The sequence below is a fragment of the Dreissena polymorpha genome, chromosome 4 (genome assembly GCF_020536995.1).
Source record: "Dreissena polymorpha isolate Duluth1 chromosome 4, UMN_Dpol_1.0, whole genome shotgun sequence".
NCBI classification, from domain to species: Eukaryota; Metazoa; Mollusca; class Bivalvia; order Myida; family Dreissenidae; genus Dreissena; species Dreissena polymorpha.
Window position 1 is genome coordinate 56330725 of NC_068358.1, and position 22711 is coordinate 56353435.

General features: G+C 34.2%; 1 protein-coding gene across 8 annotated transcripts in view; it reads left to right on the forward strand.

The window, feature by feature from the left end:
- The first annotated feature begins 1429 nt into the window (after positions 1-1429).
- LOC127878913 (uncharacterized) overlaps positions 1430-22711 on the forward strand; it is a 134738-nt gene continuing 113456 nt past the window's right edge. For 3 of the 8 annotated variants that reach the window (XM_052425453.1, XM_052425459.1, XM_052425457.1), the window contains exons 1-4: positions 1603-1744; positions 17595-17800; positions 20200-20293; positions 21663-21795. In XM_052425453.1, the coding sequence (XP_052281413.1) occupies positions 17610-17800; positions 20200-20293; positions 21663-21795 (418 nt within the window). In that variant the 5' untranslated portion in view covers positions 1603-1744; positions 17595-17609. Of the gene's footprint in view, positions 1495-1602; positions 1745-15825; positions 15927-17582; positions 17801-20199; positions 20294-21662; positions 21796-22711 lie in introns of those variants that run through there. The other 5 variants (XM_052425458.1, XM_052425460.1, XM_052425455.1 and 2 more) reach the window with 4 other exon arrangements.

The window sequence follows — 22711 nt, forward strand, 5'->3', positions numbered from 1 at the left end:
CACCATTAATGCACTTTAAACTTCTTTATTTTAATTTTACCGTTTAGTGCCAATGTTTCAGTTGCCAAAAGTTTCTTACAAGAGTTTTCCAACCATCAGCTTATACGTGCTAGTAGAACACATGACAGCCACGTGACTTTATCACCATGAAAGCTGTTTGTCTCATCTACACGTAATTTTGTTAGTGTCGTTTGGTTATTGAAACAAAGACACTGTACGTGAAAAGTCATCCGTCAACACTTTTATCTAGTGTTTAATGTACATATCGCCCTAGCGTCTGAGAGATCCTGGACTAAAGACTAACACAAGTCCCTGCACAGTTGGTGTACGTGACAGACCATTAAGCCAATTTGCTTACAGCGCAGTTATTTATACGGAAATGTACAGCGACCAAATTGTAGAATCGTAAGTTCCAATTAAGAGATTTCCCGGTCTATGGATGAACACGTACTTAAAGAGAGCACAAACATCTATAAAGCCAATATAGGCACACGCCATCTGAATTCGTCACGTCTACATGACCATTAATCCAATTAAGCGTTTTCGTTGTTTTTTAACGTACAGTGACCATTTTGAGTGGCCAAAAGAAGCAAGCGAGAGTTTTCGGACTATGGCCCTTTATTTGCCTGATCACTACCAGAACATAATTGTTACAAATCAAGTTCCTCACCAGCGAGTGTTTACTGATCCGAGGCAAACTCCCCACGGCTACTAGCGATAACCACTGTCATCACAAGGACATCCTCTCAGATCTGGAAGAATTTTTTGCTTAAGTAATGATTATGAATAGAAGTGTTATTTACTTTTATATTTTGAAAATAGTGTATAAGTTAAGGTTCATTACAACGAAATACCTTAATTAAAAGGAAAGTATAAAGAACAAGTGGTGGGTCTTTGATACTGTAAGACGCAATTATTGTACCACGTGTCTCGGCTATCATCACGTGGCTGGTTACAACTGCAAGAACTGATATACAGCTATGCTCGGAACCAGTCAAATCTCCGCGCGGAGATTGGATCAGCGGGGCTAATATCTGGAGTTCTTACTTTCAACAAAATATGAAGCTTTGGTTTGATATTTTTGAAAAATAAACGTTTCGCGTGAGACAATTACGTGAGGAAGATAATACACGAATACACATGATTTAAAGTTTAACGTGGTAAAAATACCAAGGTAAAATAAGTAATTAAATTAAACACCTTAACATATATCATATTTGCAAGTAATTTTAATCTACCAGGGACATTATTTTAATCAATATGATAACATAGTATCATTTTTACCAGGCATCTTGAAAGTGTTCTAGATTTGGGATATCTATTTATCCGTCGGCTTTGAGTTGAATACATGACTGATTAGTACGGTTACAGAAAATATAGTTTACATGTAAACTATATTTTCTGTAACCTCACTAATCAGTAATTTTATCTGATTATAAAACACAAATTGCGCAAAGCACTTCACTTTATGGCATGTTTATTGGTTCGGAATAGGTGGGTTTGTTACGAGGGAATGTTTAATAATATGTTTTTTTTTATGTTAATATATTTGGATTTCAGGTATTTTGTAACCTTTTAGGCGCTGTGCCTGTCAATATAATTACGATAGCATCTTTAAATGTAGCACATGTAATAAAATAACCACAAATTTACCATGTTTATTTGAAGCTTATAGGAATGATGTATGCGTTTCTGAATTAATCAGTTTTAAAGTCAGCACTACTTCAGGTCATCAAAATGTAAGGTATGTATTTTCTTGCTTGTTTAATATGTTCTTTGGGTAAAAATACTGTGGGAAAGAAAACACATTTTGTATTGCCTTTTAGCAAATGTGAATATTCATAAAATCCTACGAAGTTAATAGAACATATAACACATAAGATTTCTCGTGATGGCAAAGATTGTCAATCTCCTCGCAGAGTTGTCGTTCCATGCTCTCACATACAATCTCTGCCATCACAAGAAAATCCTACCAGATTTGGTGGGATTTTTGATGTTGTTGTTTAAGTATTATATTATTAAAAGTAGTATCATGTTCTTTTATATTTTGTAAATAGTGTTTAAGTTTAGGTTCATAAGAAAAAATAAATTACCTAAATTAAGAATAAAATAAAAATAACAACGGTAAAACTATTGTATTACGTAATGGCTTGGCTATCATCACGTGATTGGTTATGAATGCAGAGATTTGATCCAGCTATGCTGGTTCCAGTCAAATCTCTGCGCGCAGGTTGAGAGATTGTCTATGGGAGCAAGGAACGGCAACTCTGCGTGGAGATTGGCAAACGGGCAATCTGAACGCATCGGACAGTGGGCTACACCACACCGTCTCTCTGATGTACGTAGGCGGCCGTCATATTGGATTTGGAACTACTTTAAAAAACAAGATGGCGGCCCCCCTGTAAAGAGGAAAAATTTGAAAGTGTGTTTGAGTTCGTATTTTTCAAGATAACATTCTTTAAGTAATAATTTAATGTAGATCTGTGAATTCCCACAACGTACTTAAAAACTTGTTAAAATTTAAAGATGTCATCTACTGACATACTGATAGGAGTACTTATAGTATTGACATCGAGTAAATTTAAAAATTAAATCGACTGTTTTCATTATATTTTGTGAGATACGAGGATTGCTTACATAAACTTGATAAAGTATGAAACACATCACTCATTGTATGAGCATGGATGGCCGAGTGGTCCAAACGGTAGACTTTTACTCCATGGGGTCTATGGTTCGAGCCCATTTGAGGGTTACTTTCATATTTGTATTCAATTTTATTCCTCTTTTTTAATTGCATCTTTTAGATCCAATGTTTGCATTTATCAATATAGCATAGAGTCTATAATGAAAAGAAAATTTGGGGAAATCTTATGTTGTAGTTAGATTTTGTGACATTACAAGGATTGCTTATATAAAGTATAAAATAAACAAGGGTTGGCACCAATTGACCGCCCCCGGTTTTAACCGGGTTTTTTTACTGGTTAAAACCGCCCCGGTCAATACTCCCGAAGTGGTCATTACTGGTCAATTTAGGATTCGACACTAAGGCACGTCCGACAGACATTGTCTAGTAAAATCCGTGGTCGGGCTAGTAAAACTGTGGGCTAGCTTGTCCAACTGGTCGTACATACAAAATCTATACTGATTCATATAACTATAACTAACCGAAAACATTTTTCTCTTAATGTGTAAAATAACTATTGTATCCATTATTTACATCAGAACAAAACTAGCGTATATAAATAAACGCGGAGCATTCACATGATTCATCGCTATTTTTAGACGTGAAGGAGAGCTTCCCGCAGAAATAGCTTGTTTCCATTGGTAAAGTTGTCATGAATATTAACGCTTTGCATGCTGGGAAATTTGTAGTCTGCTAAAAAGTTGTCTGCTGAATTTCTAAAATTAGCATTTTCTTCAAAAAAATTTCAAAGAATACTATCAGAATAGCAAACAGTTTGGATCCAGATGAGACGCCACATTTTGTGGCGTCTCATCTGGATCCAAACTGTTTGCAAAGACCTTCAAAATTCGGTTCCAGCACTGAAAGAGTTAATGATTTTCTGCAGTGTCGTAGAACTTTACATCATGTTTTTACGACTTCTATGGAAAATCTGTATCGTCAATGTAAACATTTTGGCGTAGCAGACGAGAGAATGTAATTCAAAGAATGACTTTGTTCAAGATTGGATTTTCGTCCGACAAAAAAGTTAATTAAGAAGAATCCGACGGTAAAACTGACACAGATTATGATGGAAAAGGGCATTGGAGCTGTGGTAGCATGGAGCACAGCGGTCAAGGAGGCCAGAATTTGATAACGTTTAATAAATGTCACCTGCTGTACAGACATCATTTGTTTAACTGGTGATAAACAGTGAAATTACAACAAACAATTTATGTTGTTAAATACTTAGTAGTTTTATTTAATTTTTTACTCTGTGCATCAAAATAACTTTCTTGTGTTCACTAATTATTTTCTGATAAAACCTGATTAAACAGTTACATGACACAATTCTGTTTATTTGCTATGTCATTTATGGTCTAGTAGACATCAGATTCGGGCTAGTACATTTTAAGAGGAGCTGGTCCGATGGTCTGGCTGTAAAAAAAGTTAATGTCGAACCCTGTCAATACTGGTCGATTGAACTTTACCCCCAATTTTAATTTATATTCCATGCCTAATTAAACAATATTGATAATATAAATTAAACCACAGGAGTTTGAAATTCTATCAATATAGCTAATCTAATGGCTAAACATTTTTGTTAATTAGCCATAAGATTAGCTATATTGATAGAATTTCAAACTCCTGTGATTACACAGACATGTTGCCAATAATGTCTTAAGCTATTAATACCCACTATTTTATACCCGTTCATGCAATTTGTAGGCCAACCTCTCAAAATTTTGCAAATAAGTCAAAGTTGGTCAATTGGATTTTTCTGGTTGATTGAACCTTTTTTCAATTCTAATGAATTATGATGCTCAGATAATTCTTGCTTGATTCAACAATAACCTGTCAATTACTGTGTATGAGTTGTTCCTCATACCCCACTGTCCCCACAGTCTTCTAACAGTCTTCTCACCTATACTGGTTGGGGCACCCACAACTGATAATAGGGCCTTAAATGGCACCTTTTTGACACAATCCTTACTTGTAGTGTAATCTTGCATTGATTTCTTTAAATACTTTTTAAACAAAATAGTGAAAAAAAACTTCAATTTTTATTGATATAAGAATAAAAAACATAATAAGAAATAATTATTAAAAGAAAAAAATAATTGAAAAGAAAAGTAGTCCACACTTGGAAAACATTATTTGTTGGCAAAATCAAGAACTTTGATTGTTTATTCATTTGAATACCAATTGAACTTTTTCATATGAAAGGGAAAAAACCCTCATAATACAGAAAGGAAACAAGTTAGAAGTAACTATTAAATAAATAGCAAGTACAATGTAATCTTCTTTTGTGTGAGTGATATGAAATAGCCTAAGGGCAGATTTGCTTAATTGTCAATATCAGAGACATAACACTGCATGCATTTTATCACCAACTAAGAGGCCAGATTTATAACCCTAGAATACACAAGAGTTCTGTTTGTCCATCTGCTTATCAAATAGATATACCAATAGATAAGTGAAATGCTATGGTACCTACAATAGTAATAATACTTTAGTAACAGATGTGATACACTGAGATAAAGATATTGCCTTAGTCCTTATGTAATTGAGGCTGTTTCCATAAATAATAAAGAAGTAACTTTTTACAGCTTTAAAGATTTTTTTTACAATAAATAACTCAGAAAAAAGTTGATCAATTACAGAATAATTATTGATTTAATATAAAATGGCTCCTTTGTAATGTTTTAATGCTACAATTTTCAATCGACCAGTATTGACCGGTTTTAACCGGGTATTGACCACCGGCCCGGTCAATACTCAATTGACCGGTCAATATGCCAACCCTGAAATAAACCACTGACTATATGGGAGCACCGATGGCCCATTGGTTTAAGCTTTTACTCCAAGGGTCAGTGGATCGAGCCCTGTTAAGGAAGACTTCCTTTCTTTCTTTTTAAATTTCTATTTTTTATGGAGGTATTTTGCTCAAACGTTTACTTATCAATTTAAAGTATTTAATAACAAACTTCAATCAAGTCTAATCGGTGAAAACTTCCCTTTGAAATTGCTAGTTTTCCTCTTACATGCCCTTGTATTTTAAGATAGAATACTTTCCTCTCCAGAGGAAAGAGGTGTGGGTTTGAATCCCATCAGGGGCTTCAGAGGATGATTCATTTTGAGACAAATGTTAATATTTGCTTTAGTGTATCCCAAAATTAACCTTATATTAAATATATAACTGTGAAAAATAATTCAAAATAATGTTTATTTCTATATACATTGTGATCCATGGACATAAACATTCAATTATGCAAGAAACATGTATGATTTGAGGGATGAATACGACAGCATACTTAGAATGGACATTCATTTAAGATTGTTAAGTAATTAAAACTATAAATGTTGTAAAGCTTGTATATGACGTCCTTGCTTCTGGACAGCAGAACAGTTTAGGGATAAATGATTACTCTTTTTCTTTAGAATCAACATTTATGCATTATTACTTAAGCAAAGTTGAACTTTTTAAAAACTCGATGAATTGGGAACTGAATTGTTCATGTTCGTTGCTTGCAATTTACCAGTACTGAACATAATGTTACTGGTGAACAAATGCCTTCTCTCTTTACACTTTACAGGGAGATGGTGTTTTTCATAAATATCCAGGATTATTTGTATAAATACCGGGTAAGACCTCGTATCATATTTATATACACGTAAGCTTTACATTTATGATGATCACATTTTGTGTTTCGCTGTAAATTTACAGAGAAAATATACTACAGCAGCATGTCAACAGAGTTGTTAAAAGGGCATTTAGACAGTATTGTCCCTGACTTTTGCCCATTTTGACATATTCTTATAAACAAGAGGGCCACGATGGCCCTGTATCGCTCCACTGCTGAAAAAAGGCTGAAACAAATACTCTCGGCATGTGCAAATACTTAAATATAGGTCCTATTTAAGCACATGTACACTTTTGTGACTCCCTGGGCTGGGTCAAATTTAACCCCAGGGGCATAATTTGAGCAAACTTTGTAGAGGACTACTATACCTCACTACATACAAAATGTGGTAGCCCTAGGTCCTAGAGTTAAGGATAAGAATATGTTAACAGTTTTCACAAAATAAGCAAGATATAAGCGTATTATAATGTTCAATTTTGTGACCGCCGGTCAGGGTCAAATTTGACCCAAAGGGCATAATTTGAACAAACTTGGTAGAGGACTATAAGATGTTAATGCAAACCAAATTTGGTAGCTGTAGTCCGAATGGTTTTCGACAAGAAGATTTTTAAAGATTTCACAAAATAGGCGCTTTATAAGCGTTTATTCAATTTTGTGACCCCCGGGGCAGGGTCAAATTTGACCCCAGAGGCATTATTTGAACAAATTTGTAGAGGTTTATTAGATGCCACTACATACCAAATTTGGGAGCCCTTGGCCCAATGGTAATGAACAAAAATATTTTTAAAGTTTTCACAAAATAGGCCCCATATAAGCGTATGTTCAGTTTTGTGACCCCCCGGGCAGGGTCAAATTTGACCCAAGGGGCATAATTTGAACAAACTTGGTAGAAAACTATTAGACGTTACTACATACGAAATTTGGTAGCCCTATGCCTTATGGTTAAGGACAAGAAGATATTTAAAGTTTTCACAAAATAGGCCTTATATTAGCATATAATCGATTTTGTGGCCCCCAGGGCAGGGTCAAATTTGACCCCTGGGGCATAATTTGAACATACTAAGTATAGGACTATACAATGTCACTATGCCCTAGGCCTAATGGTTATGGACAAGAATTTTCTTTTAAGTTTTCACAAAATAGGCCTTATATAAGCATATGTTCAATTTTGTGACCCCCGGGGCAGGGTCAAATTTGACCCCAGGGATAAAATTTGAACAAATTTGGTAGAGAACTATAAGATGTCACTACATACCAAATTTGGTAGCCCTAGGCCCAATGGTTATGGACAAACAGGTTTTAAAGTTTTCACAAAAAATAGCCTTTATAAGCATATATTCAATTTTGTGCCCCCCGGGGCAGTTTCAAATTTGACCCAAGGGGCATTATTTGAACAAACTAAGAAGAGAACTATTACATGTCACTACATACCAAATTTGGTAGCCCTATGCCATACAGTTATAGACAAGAAGTTTTTAAAGTTTTCACAAAATAAGCCTTATATAAGCATATGTTCAATGTTGTGACCCTCGGCGCAGGGTCAAACTTGACTCAAGGGGCATAATTTGAACAAACTTGGTAGAGGACTATAAGATGTCATTACATACCAAATTTGGTAGCCCTAGGTCCAATGGCTATGGACAAGAACATATTTTAAGTTTTCACAAAATAATCACTTTATAAGCATATATTCAATTTTGTGACCCCCGGGGCAGTTTCAAATTTGACCCAGGGGCATTATTTGAACAAACTAAGAATAGAACTATTACATGTCACTTCATACTAAATTTGGTAGCCCTATGCCATACAGTTATGGACAAGAAGTTTTTAAAGTTTTCACAAATTAGGCCTTATATAAGCATATGTTCAATTTTGTGACCCTCAGGGCAGGATCAAACTTGACCCCAGGGGCATAATTTGAACAAACTTGGTAGAAGACTATAAGATGTCACTACATACCAAATTTGGTAGCCCGAGGCCCAATGGTTATGGACAAAAGATTTTTAAAGTTTTCACAAAATAAGCACTTTATAAGCATATATTCACTTTTGTGACCCCCGGGACAGAGTCAAACTTGACCCCAGGGGCATAACAAACTTGGTAGAGGACTTTATAGGCCACTACATACCAAATTTGGTAGCCCTAGGCCCAATGGATATGGGCAAGAAATTTTTTAAGTTTTTACAAAATAGGCCTTATATAAGCATATGTTCAATGTTGTGACCCTCGGGGTAGGGTCAAACTTTACCCCAGGGGCATAATTTGAACAAACTTGGTATAGGACTATAAGATGCCACTACATACCAAATTTGGTAGCCCTAGGCCCAATCGTTATGGATGAGATTTGTAAAGTTTTCACAAAATAGACCCTATATACGCATATACTCAATTTTGTGACCCCGGGCAGCGTCAAATTTGACCCCAGGGGCATAATTTGAACAAATTTGGTAGAGAACTATTAGATGTCTCTACATAATAAATTGTATAGCCCTAGGCCCAATGGTTATGGACGAGAAGATTTTGAAAGTTTTCACAAAATAGGCCTTAGATAAGCAATTTTCAATTTTGTGACCCACGGGGCAGGGTCAAATATGACCCAGGGGCATAATTTGAACAAATTTGGCCAGTGGAGCTTAAAACTGAATCTTTGTTTAGCGTGCAAAGGGGATGGAGGAACTTTTTTTGGTGCCTTTTAAAAAGTTGCTTCATTGTGTGGAAAATTGAGTTTAAAAATGTATGCACAATGCCTAATATGTGGCAAATTCCAACAATGTCTGTGGTTTTTCATGTAAAAACAATAGATGTGTTTGTCAGAAACATAATGCCCCCTATTGCGCCGCTTTGAAGCCGTATATTTGACCTTTAAGGATGACCTTGACCTTTCAGTACTCAAAATGTGCAGCTCCATGAGATACACATGTATGCCAAATACATGTATCAAGTTGCTATCTTCAATATTGCAAAAGTTATAGGAAATGTTTAAGTTTTCGGACAGGCAGCACATATAAGTTGGTTTTACAAATTCACTGAGGGTAAACATTGGGCACTTATATAGCTCAAAGTGACCGGGAAACAAATTCTTGTGTTCTGATTTACATACATGTATTTACACTTGCAAAATTCAAAATTAAGAATGGTAATTGTTCTCTTATTGCCAACAACTGCATAAATCTTAACATTGTAAACTGGTTGTTTTATCTTTATTACTACTTTTGTACATTCTTTTGTATTGCCCTCTTTATATTAACTTTCAACATATATATTATATCAAGTAATTGTAGATATCATATGTTTTGTGATGTAAATGTGTAGGGTTCTTGTTACTTGTCACACCATTTCCATTTCATAATGCCTTAACACTGATATAGGATATTAGTGATTTTTGATTATTGTATTTATGTAAACTTATTCTATATGCTGATGAAAGTGTCATCCTTTATTTTCACAAAGATCCTAGTATCATCAGTAGTGTTTTTTGTAAAGAACTTGCAAATTGTATTAAATGGTTAGTGGATAACAAACTGTCTTTACACCTCTGGGTCCTCCCCCAGAAATTGTTTAAATCCAATAACGCCTGTGGTGAGATTTAAAGCATATCTAGACAAATAATAAGTGAAGAAAATATAAGACTTTGGCCTGTATTTCTTTGATATTTTACTTTTTTATCTCAATGTCAGAGAACTAAATTTTACTGTATTATCTTTATACCAGAGAACTAAATTTTAAAACAATATGGAACAGAGAAACATTTAAAATTGTAACAATCGCTTCACAAGTCAAACCATGGGAATTCTTTCCAATAATACTGTCTGCATGTCTATATAGAAAGAAGTAGAGTTGATAATTGGAAGATATGTCCTTTGAACAAGACCAGAATCCATTGCCTGAGGATCATGTCCATATGAAATGCAGATTTCTTACACCTCACCACCTTCAGGGTCAACATTTTAATGCATTTTTGAAGTTGAAGCAATTTAAAAATTTTCATGTTTCAAAAAAAAAATGTAGGCCCGGGCCTGCTGTGCCTAAAAGCAGCTACACCCCTGTTCTTGTATAGACAAAACCACTGTTCAAATATGGAATTAAGAAAATTGTTATGTAACTAATTGCTTCAATGCCATTTTGACTATGCTAGCTCTTCATAGTACAATGGTATTAGTAAACAGTTAAAAAATAGATTACAAGTTGTACAGAATAAAGTTGTTAAATTTATTCATGGATATGACTCTAGAACATCTTTGAAAGTTAAAGATTTTAGTAATATTGGTTGTTTAAATGTTCAAAACAGAGTTAAGCAAATAACACTCATTCATGTTTATAAAATTGTTAACAAGAAATGTCCTTCTTACATGACCTTTTTAACCAGGTTTTCCGAAGGAAAAAACTGGTTATTAGATTGGCGAATGCGGGCGGGCTGGCGGGCTGGCTGGCGGGCGGGCGGAACAAGCTTGTCCGGGCCATAACTTTGTCGTTCATTGTGAGATTTTAAAATCATTTGGCACATTTGTTAACCATCATTAGACGGTGTGTCGCGCGAAAAAATTACGTCAATATCTCCAAGGTCAAGGTCACACTTTGAGTTCAAAGGTAAAAAATAGCCATAAATGAGCTTGTCTGGGCTATAACTATGTCATTCATTATGAGATTTTAAAATCATTTGGCACATTTGTTAACCATCATGGGACGGTATGTCGCACGAAAGAATCACGTCAATATCTCCAATGTCAAGGTCGCCACGACTAAAAATAGATTTATTTTAAAACAAACTTACAAAGGGGGTTAATTGTGTTTGTTCATTTCAAAACTTCAGTTTGAGTTGTCTCCCTTTATCAGATTTTTTTCACAATGAAAACCTGGTTTTGTGACAATTTTGTCCCTTGTTTGTATAATAATTTTAGTTTAGTGTCTGATATACATAGTGAAAACAGTAGACATAGTAAAGATAACTTTTATTTACCTCAATGTCCTCAAGTGAATGGTTTTACCAGCACTACTTTTAATTATAAACGATCAAAGACTGGAACTGTTTACCTGCTGATGTAAAAATTCTTATAAAAGAATAAATATGAATTTGAAAACAGAGTGAAAACTTCTCTCACAGACAATATGATTGAAATTGAAAGAAGATGCTGATTTTTATTTGTTACTAGTAGTCTTATTGTTTAAATTATTGTTTTATGTGATTGGTTTGTTATATATATATATATAATATATATATATAGATATTGGTTTGTTATAATATATATATATATATATTACTGTTGTTCAAATAAGTCATCAATAAAGTATTTGTATGTACATTTAAATGTAATGACAATTTATAGTAGTATACATTGTGTAACTAATGCTCTCTAATAATATATGCTAATTACTATTTGATCTCAAGACTAAAGTCTCAAGTTTAAATTAATGATATTTTTATGCATATTAATGCAACCATTTTTGTACATTTTCCACCCATCTATAGGGCCCCATTGGAAATAAGTTGCAAACCTTTCATGGGACATCCTGTGGTATATATATAATGTCTTGATTTAAACATCTTGTAACTACTTGTTATTTCAGATCTCTGCCAAATACACTGACTATTTACTTGTAACTGAATTTAAATGATTAACTTTGACTGTGATATTCAAAATTTGATATATCAATGCATTGTGATCCAAATCCTGTGATAATTGTTTTCCAATTGTTAAATGTTGTAAATTGACTGTACTTGTATGGCATATATATATACATATGCATGAATAAATCAATATTTAGGAAAGTGTGACTGACACTGTTTCCAGACATATTACAGTTAAATTAGTTCATGTCTGTAATGACAGTCATGGATGGAAAATATCTTTTTACAATTGTTGCCTGCACTGTCGACCATATTTAGTGTTTTTGTTTCCCATCTAAAGAGTACCGACCCAAAACCATGGGCATGCCTGTGATATGTATCTTAAAGTTTCTTAAAAGATAAATAGTATAAATTTTAACAACACCACAGCTCAGTTTTAACATTTCCAATACAGTATGTCTTATTTTGAGAGGCCATTCTGAATTGAGTTCATTTCCAAGGGCAAAGTTATGCCTTAATATATTAATATTACAAAACTAAACATTGTTACACTGTCCCTAATTTTAATGGCACTGGATTGTTTAAGGCTTTGAAAAGCTAGTTGCCTGGCCGGGATTATAACAACATCTGGAATTAAAATGCCTAGGATAAAGTATAAACAATATCTGCCAGAAGTACTGTATGGTTGCCATCATCAAATGTACAGAAAGAATCGTTTTTCAAATTCAATCAAGCCCCACTCATTCCATTTCATGAAATATACAGTTTGTGACTGCCTGGCTGGTCACTATAATGCCATTGGGACCAACGTGGAGTTTACCATTTCTTATATTACATCGAAGAGTTTTCTCTGTACCACTGTACAGTGTTGTACGATTGTTGATGGTATAGAACATAGACATATTGATTAAATCTCAAAGTTTGTCGCCTGCAGCCGAACATCAGCAATGTTGCAATGAATATAATTTAAGAAATACTGATTCTTTTAAGTTTGAATAATGTTGATGTTTTCCCTTCAATAAACAACTAATTGGCTTTCTTAGCATTTTATTAAAATTTGAATATTTTGCATGCAAAATATCTAATTTTAAACAATAACATTAATAAATATTCTATTATATTACTCCTTAACGATATTGGTCCTTATATATCTATATTATCGGTTGATTAAGTGCAAATTTAATGGTGTGTAACCCGGACTATATTTTCCGTGTAATAGCTTCCGCCTAGAGGCGTTAGACATATCCTTCCACCAAATACACCCGAGAGACGATCGCCGATATGGCGGAATTGTCCGAGGAGTCCCGATTGGGCAAACGGGGTGACATCGTCTACCGCACGGAAATTCAAACAATGACACGACGGGTTGATTAAACCAATTACATGAAGGCGACTTGTGCCTTGTCATTTTAACCGTTATTCTATCGCTTTTGTCGTCATTACCGTTTTACTGATTAAACAAGACTATTGCCAAGCAATACAAGTCCCCTACCGATGAAACTCCACCATTTTTAGCAATATTTCTAGTCTATTTGTTGCCATAGCAACCAGAATTCTTGACGTAGGAACAAAATGAAATGACGTGCATAATCTCCATATTGCCAGAGGCGTAGCTAGCAATTGTTTTTAGCTTTTTAGGTGAAGGCCCGGTATGATACATAAAATGGGGGAGTCCCCCCCCCCTGAAATTTTTTAAATCCTATAACGCCTGTGGTGAGATTTAAAGCATATCTAGACAAATAATAAGATAAGAAAATTTAAGACTTTGGCCTGTTTTTCTTTGATATTTTACTTTTTTTATCTCAATGTCAGAGAACTAAATTTTGTTTTTGTTCTGCATCAAGGGACCGAACACTTCCGGATTCAGTCAATGGATCGGGATACGGGGGTGCAAGTGCTCCATTTTAAATTTCCGCGGTCAGAAAGAAGTATAGTTGATAATTGGAAGATATGTCCTTTGAACACGACCAGAATCCATTTTCTGAGGATTATATCAATATGAAATCCAGATTTCTAACACCTCATCCCCCTCAAGGTCAACATTTTAATGCGTTTTTCGAAGTTGAAGCATTTCATTTTTTCATGTTTCAAAAAAATTGTAGGCCCGGGCCAGCTGTGCCTAATAGCAGCTACGCCCCTGATTGCTATGTATCTATGTTTCAAGTTTTATGAAATAATATGAAGAACTTTTAAAGTTATCGCAGGATCCACTATATTCAGCAATATTTATAGTCTATTTGTTACTATTTCTAGTTTATTTTGTCATAGCAACCAGAATTTTTGACGTAGGAACAAAATGAAATGATCGTGCATAATCGCCATATTGCCATCTATCCATGTTTCAAGTTTCATGAACAAATATGAAGAACTTTTAAAGTTATCGCAGGATCCAGAAAGGTGTGACAGACAGACAGAGCGCAAACCATAAGTCCGGTTTCACCGGTAGGTGACAATAATTGTTGATGTTCAATCCGCATTCGAAGAGATTTTAAGTAAGCTCATCGATATTTATGAAAACATATTTTTGCCGACAAGTTCCCACGATGATGCGGTGGATTTCATCGCATATGCCAATCTTCACGCAAAGTTGTCGTATCGTGCTCTCACATTTGATTCAGCTTTGCTGGTTCAAGTCGAATCTCTTGCGGAGGTTGCGCGTTATACGGGAGCAAAAAGGCACAGTTTGCGTAGCATAATGATGTCAATAGAATGTAGGTTTGCTATGCAAGTATCACTAAATTAAGTGTTTTTTATGCAAGAGCTTTATCGGTGGTCGGCGGTGCTGATGTCTGACCATCAGCTTGACTACACATTCTATTAATAAATGCTTTTTCTCTACTGTAAATTTTCACATGATTATTTAAAAGAATGGACTGGACTATCGAATAAGAAATCCGTAGCAAAAGTTATTTGCAGTCTTTCTGAAAATTGAAAGACGAACTCAATGAAGGACGGGTGACCTTAGGCTTAGACGGACAAGAGGCGGAATTACAGAAAGTCAGGTCCGTATGTCAGCGTTTGAGAGAACATTATAGAGGCACTTGTCCTACTAAGCTGCTGCGACTTATGTTATTGTTTCCCCTGTCATTTTCAAAAATTGCTATCTAATAATTTTACACTGCAAACAGCTGTATAAACTGTGTTCGTGAGAAATCTATAACATAAAGGATTATTCAAAGTTTTATTTAGGTATATAATATTGCCTGTGTATCACAACCCCCTTCATCTATTTATAGCGAGCAGTATTAGTTCAACGTTAGCTTCATGTGGAAAATGCTTTTCAAGAAAGCATTCGTCAGGAGAGCATTTGCATTATGCCATTGCACGTCCGGCGCGTGTGAGTTTTATTGGTGGTCTCAAAGCCCCCGCGAAAAGATATCACTGCATGGTTCCGAGCATAGAGACTGAATAGTAAAGAGTTTGCGTGTAAGATTTTGTTCCTTGAGGTCTGTCCTAGATCAAATAAAGGCTGTTTAGGCATGTTGGTAACGTACTTGTGCCAATTCATTAAAACAGAGAAGTTACCGTTGCGAGTTTTGTGGTCATCGATCACAGCTTACCGGAATTGCGAAGTTTCTTTTTGGGTTCTCCGTCCATTCCACACGCCATAACAAGACAAACCAAAAATAAATATATTTCAGTAAAAGCCAACATGACTTTAACATTCTTCTTTAACGCTTGCTACAACTTTTTGATTGAAGTAAGTAATTTACAACGGCATACTGGGACTCACGTCGGATGATCTCACAGTGCCGCCTCATGCGAAAAATGTCCTTATTAGCCTCAAAATACACACAGACACACATACTTCCAACATGTTTTTTTCAGTTCGCGTTCACTAACTATTGTGTTCGTGAAATCGTGTTTAATCTTTGAATATGTTTCAAAAGGTTTTCAAAATGTAATTTTCACCATACAAATATGTCCATTTTATTAAGTGGCATGTGAAAAGTCGAAGCCGCAAAATACACTTTACTCCACGGCAACTCGTAAACAATATGGCTGATGGATTCTGAATGTAAACAGACGACATTCTTGTTTACTGGTTGACATTGTAAGAGTTTAAATGATGCGCAATATTTAAGAGCACATATATTTTAAAACAAAAAGTTTGTTCCATACGCGCATTTCGATCATGCAAAATAAGCAAAAGTCAAGGTGCCCCTTTTCTGTAATATATTTTCGCGAAGAATTCTGCACATTAATGACATTCTGACGAGAGATTCTAAGACGATGTTGACAATTTGTTTTTGTTTCGATACTTGAGAAAATACAATTTATTAATTATATTTAAAAAATGTAAAACAATGATATATGCCTCAATAAATAATTACAAAATGATCATGCCCATAAAATAATAATCTTACCAAGCAGGGTAAAACGATTGATAAGTCAGTTGAAGGATACTTTGGATGGTAGTTGCAATATACTTAACTTATTGGTGTCATATTAAAAAATATGTTGGTTTTATTTTAAGGACACTATATATGCAAGGTTATTGATAGCTTGGTATGGGATTATATTAAATGCTTAATTTCACTCAAACCATTGATTGAGTGAACACCTATCAACCTATTTCACAAAGACCTTTCACACATAGCTGTAAATTGGATTCTGTATAAGTGCAGCCATATATTCTAGTGGATTTTCCAAAGATATTAAGACAAGTTCAAAACTTCAAAATGTGCAAATGCATAACGTAATTATTGTAATTGTTTTTAGTTGCCAAATACAAAATATTATACGACTCCCTCATATGGAGGGTCTCTGGATATCGATATATTTGTTTACATTAAAAACAAGGCTTTTGCGATTACCTCACACCTATGTGCTCCAAGTATTTTATTTCACTAACATTACTATGCTTGAAAATAAATACAGACACAACCAAAATGAGGAAAACAGATATAATTGCATTTCAAAATCTTACTTCAACTAAAATAATCCAAATGTATCCATATTCCATGCATTTTATTCAACTTTATTTAATTTCCACATAAATTGCAAAGTGAAGCAGACAACTTAACTTGTGTTAACACATTTGTTTGATATAAAAAACAAGCAACTTTCACTTGCTCCCATTTTGCAGAAAATATTGCATACAATTCGTCGTAATGTAAGAGCTGAGTACTCAACAAAGCGCCAAGTGATATACACATGTTCAGAGGTCATAAACCCATCCTCGAATGGACGCTAATTTTATCAAATCTTTTAATATTAACATATATGCCAAAAATTATTGGCTTTAGTCTATTTTTTTCCCTTTTGGGTGTAATGTCTTCTGATACCAGATAACCACACGGGTAGTGAATGTTATTGCTGGTATGAATGGAACTATCGGATTTGCGTGGTTAAAAACGCTGTAAATGAACAATTTTGATGTATATGTAACAGTAATTAAATTAATCTTTGAAGGTAAAACATTTATTTTGTCATTGTTTGCAGTACTACAGAAATTCTGTTACGTGATACACGATAACGGTAGGATCGATAAATGTCATTTGTGTACTGTATTTATTGTGTTGTGTTACTTGAAAGATAATAATATTTTAATGAAAATTATCAATTTTTTAAACTTTCAATTAATACCTGCAAGTTCAAATAGCCAAAATGATGTCACCTGAGCCCAAAACAGCAACAGACAATCAAAAGCAAAACTTGCTTCAAGATCTCATATAATCAAATATTTGATATTGGTTCCTTTTATCAGGTTTTTTTTCAGATTTAAGAAATTGCTATGGGGAGCCAAGAATTTTTGTCTGGCCTTCGAGATGATAGGCGGACATTTCGTTATGGAACAAACAGAATGGTTGAGATCGCTCTACAACATGAGCTTGATGATGTTGCAAAAAAATCAGTTGATGAAATTGTCATTAAAAAGGAATTAGAACAAAGGAAGCCAATCAACAATGAAGAATATACTTCCAGGTAAAGATTTAAATATAATGTCACAAAAAAAATAACAAAGTAACATTAACTGAAGGTGTATTTGTTTTTTTAAATTATAGCAGCTTGTTGACTGATGAAGTGTGCATGTAACAATTCCATATTTTTCTCAGAAAATTTTAAGATTTTGGTTTAAAACTTAACAAATATCCTCAGGTGTAATCATGCCCGGTATACAAATACTTTGATAACAGATGGCACTTAGATACCAGATGACAACAAAAGCCACGTGCGAGAGTTGAGTTCTACAGCTTTTTTGCATTTATGGTCTGTTCATTCGGTTTTCAGACATGTAACATTGTTTGGTCGATTAATGGTATAGTACTTCGTATTGCAGAGCAAGAAATTCGTGAAAAAACAGTGGATAATAAAAAAAAGAGATAAAATTTCATCGATAATCATCATGAATTCGATGATCAGTATGTATTTCAACAAAATAAAGATACTTGGAAATAAATCAAGAACGTGCCAACTAATCGAAATAAAAGATCAATATGTCCATTAATGTTACAACATGTTAAATTTTAGTTGAATAACGTATTTGAGGAAATTCAAATGTTTCAAGAGTTGGATGCCAAAGTTTCATGGACACTTCTTTTACCGATCATCTCAAAGACAATGGCACTTCGATTCCAGATAACTCAACACTTGTTACCAGATATAACACACTATTTAGTGAATCAGAAATGCAGAATTCCCTGTGGAATACTGCTATATTAAGCAGGCAATAAATACAAATGTATGTACTGACGTAAATTAAAAACGAATTACCGAAACATGTTCTTATCCATTTGGCATATAATAATAAAAGGGAAAGGGAAGTGTAAAGTGAAGTGCTTCCTATTAGTAGAGCTCAATATAAAGGGAGTTTTCCAATCTCTTTTAAATTTTGTGGCTAAGTATTAGTATCGTCTTCATGATGCGATTCTAATGAGCACCAATGACAAAGGATTTTATGAGGTGTATTGGCCGCTTTAAGACCCCTTGCTCCCCTTATCTAGAGTCCTGCTATAAATTCAATTGAACACAGTCGTGTTTATCCACATGATCCGTTGTATTTTCAATCCTCTTAATCTCAATTTACCACTTAAAAACAAGTTTATTATTTAGACAATTATTTTCGGTCGTCACTTGAAATATATTACTTCAGAAATAAGCATTTGAATCTTATTTAAAATTTGCACTTATAATATTAATTATATAAATTAATAGTAATAAGACCTTTGAAAATGAACAATGCCTTTGGTTATATTTTACATGTGTATGTAATTACGTTATGCTTAGATTCCCAATGTGTCGAGCTTGACAATTCAAATTGATTCGTACGTCAAAATGTTTGGAAAGAATAGCCATAATGTACATTAATGCATTTCAGGTAGAAGATAAAACTCGGTTATCCGAGTACCCAATTAGCTGAAAGTCTCTGTTATCGGAAGTGCCCTATATCGGGAATCAAAGTATCCGCAACTTCATGAATACCACCTATTAAAACATGCTCTATCTTCATTTATATTTCTTTTAATACTATCAAAATTTCAGTATTTGAAGCACATTGATTACTCTACATGCTGGAATATCAAACAGTTTCTTGCAATATTTCTAAGTAGTTTTATTTTGTTGAAATGTTTACTGTTCATCCAGTTTATGCGGTTTTCCGACCAAATTTACTATCTTTTGGGGAAAAATCTACCATTCTTCCCTGAAGTTTTTCTTTGCAATAGAAAATGATACCATTTATAAACTTGACCATGCGCCTTGTCTAAAAAACTTATCTTTATGATATAACTTTTTAAAAAACTGATGAACTTACCTCTCGCGCGTGGCTTTTGTTGTTATCTGGTATCAGAGTGCCATCAAAGTATCCACATACCCAGCGTGGTAATTGTTTAAGCCATTTAATCAAGGCTTATTACTCAAGCCTGAGCTTTGGAAAATGAAGCCCTATTTATACTAGACAAATTTTGGATAAAGTTTGCTTGCAACAAGTTTATATCTCTTACAATTATTTACTACATGTACATGTATTTAATTAAGACTCCACATTGTTCTTCAATGTGATTTGTAATGTAAATGACCTGAAGGCTCATAACTCTGCAGACCTGCCTTTGAGGATAATTATGTGCCCTTTTGTACTTGAACAATTTAGGTAAAGCTTTACTTTTAAGTTCTTTATTTTTGCTACCAAAGATTTTAAATTAAACTTCACACTCCAGTGTAATTTTTTTATTGAAACGCGATGGCAACAAATATTTTTTAAAGTTTTTGAATTTGTGTCTTTTAAAGAACAATAGATATGAATAGGATTTGGAAAAAGGAAACAAATCGTACGACACGAAAAGCAGTAACATATTAACATCTTAAATGTATCTTTTGTTCATTAGGAGGTTACGGCCAGCTTTTGTACCCCAAAAAAGAACAAAGAAGATCAAGTTAGAGCCAGTGTTCCATGATGACCTACTGAAAATGAAACCAAAGGTAAATAAGGGAAATGTTGTGTTATATTTTCAGTTACAGTATATGTGTGTTTTTTAACCCCCCCCCCCTCCTTTGCCCTTCCAATACGGTGGCATATAGTAGCCATGCAGTCTGAACCGATTTTTCAAATAAATTTGCATCAATATAAACTTTTAAACCATTACAACACTTGGCACATGTAATTTTTTTGCCCCCGAAGGATGGCATATAGTGATCGCACTGTCCGCCTGTCCGTCTTTCCGTCACACTGTGCATTAAGGTTTTGAAAAATGCTCATAACTTCTATGTAGCTTCAGATGTAACCTTCATATTTGGTATGCATGTGTATATGAACAAGGCTTTTCCATATGCACACACATTTTGACCTTGATCTTGAATTTAGGTTTCGAAAAATGCATTAAGATTTAGAAAAATGCTCATAACTTCTATCAAAGCGTCTATCAGGGGCATATGTCATCCTATGGAGACATCTCTAGTTCATGATGTGTTTTGTGTAACAACCATCTCCCTACCTCAAAGGTACACTTAGAGGTCAAAAGTAAAATTTGGCCACAAAACAGTTTGTTTTTGGCATAAGTAGTGTTTTAGACTAGGGTGCTTTTTTATGTTCAAATTCCGGGTCTATATAGGGACCCAAGTATATTTTTTTCCCAAGTGGGACCTAAAAATTCCCAATTGAAGGTTTCCACACACAAAAAATATAAACAATTTTCTATATTTAGTTCATCTTCAATTCACCTCTATAAGCTGAACCCTAGTAAATATAATATTTAAAACACTTTTATTTTATTCCTAATTATGAAGTAATTTTAAGCAAACAAAATAGCAACTCTTATGGCCTAATTTTAGTCAAAACAACACGTTTTTTTGCTTATTCAATCAAAAGTGGCCCCCATTCCCAAAATGGCATAAAAACAACACTGGAGACATAAGTGGCATGGTGGGCCCGGGCCCTTGCTCTATTGACACTGTCTTGTTTAATTATAATAAGAAGTCATTGCTTTAGATGGAACAAAGTAACAGTTTTGTGATCGTAGCTATTTAAGGTATATGTGGTCTGGTAATGAACATGTCCATTAGCAGTTCAATACTGTAGCTATTCAATGTATATGTGGTCAGGTAATGAACATGTCTGTTAGCAGTTCAATACTGTAGCTATTCAATGTATATGTGGTCAGGTAGTGTACATGTCTGTTAGCAGTTCAATACTGTAGCTATTCAATGTATATGAAGAAGCAAGAGGTTCTTTATCTTTGAATACTTTATAGTGAAATCTCATTCTATATTGTGCATATGATTTGTTTGATTATTACATACATGTTGTGATATCTGATATCTAATATAATAATTATTGTTATTATTTCCACAGGCCCCACAGTTCATGTTAATACCAAATATTCCACCCTACAACCCCTTGGACAAGTTTGGAAATCTCAAAGACTTTGCTGACGACAAAGTCAGGACCTACCCTTACACCAGGGAAAACACTGTCACAACACAGGGTATGCAGCTTTATCAAAACCAGAAGAATTGTATAACTGCGACATAAAAACTAGTTTGTTTTAGGTATTTTAATATACCCTAAAAGCAACTATATACATAAACAGTCAAATAATTTTTCAAACATTAATAAGGTTGTTTTTTTATGCCCCCGGTAGGGTGGCATATAGCAGTTGGTCAGTCCATCCGTCTGTCAGTCAGTCTGTCCGTCCGTCCATCCGAAAACTTTAACATTGCCTATAACTTTTGCAATACTGAAGATAGCAACTTGATATTTGGCATGTATATGTATCTCATGGAGCTGCACATTTTGAGTGGTGAAAGGTCTATGTTATCCTTCAAGGTCAAAGGTCAAATATATGGCTTCAAAGTGGCGCAGTAGGGGGCATTCTGTTCCTGACAAACACATCTCTTGTTGTATAATGGATGCTTAAAGTTGAAAAAAAAAAAATAGATGTTATACTGTCTGCCTTTTTTAATGTTATTGAATATCCAATAACTAAAACTGCTTGAGTTGGGACTATTTTCTGGTATCAACATATCATTACATGAATGGAATTTTATAATTTAGCCCATGTACCAAAGAGCGTCAGTAAGTCAACTGAAACAACAATCTCAATTGTCTTGGCATGTAATTTATTTTATGCTTGTCTCAAATTTCTCAAAAGTTATGAAGTCTGTTTTAACCGAGATTAGCGCAAGCGTATTATTTTCATGTTACAAATAAGGCTGCAATTATAAGGTTTTAAAGAAAGATCTCATTTGTTAAATTCCAAAATTATTGGTTAAATAATCTAAATAAATGGCATGTTTAGTAAAATTAATATAATGAAGTTGTAACATAAATTTTAAGTGATAATTTTAACCTGTGAACTAAGAGACTTAAGCTGCTGTTATCCTCAGGCAATGTCTAACATT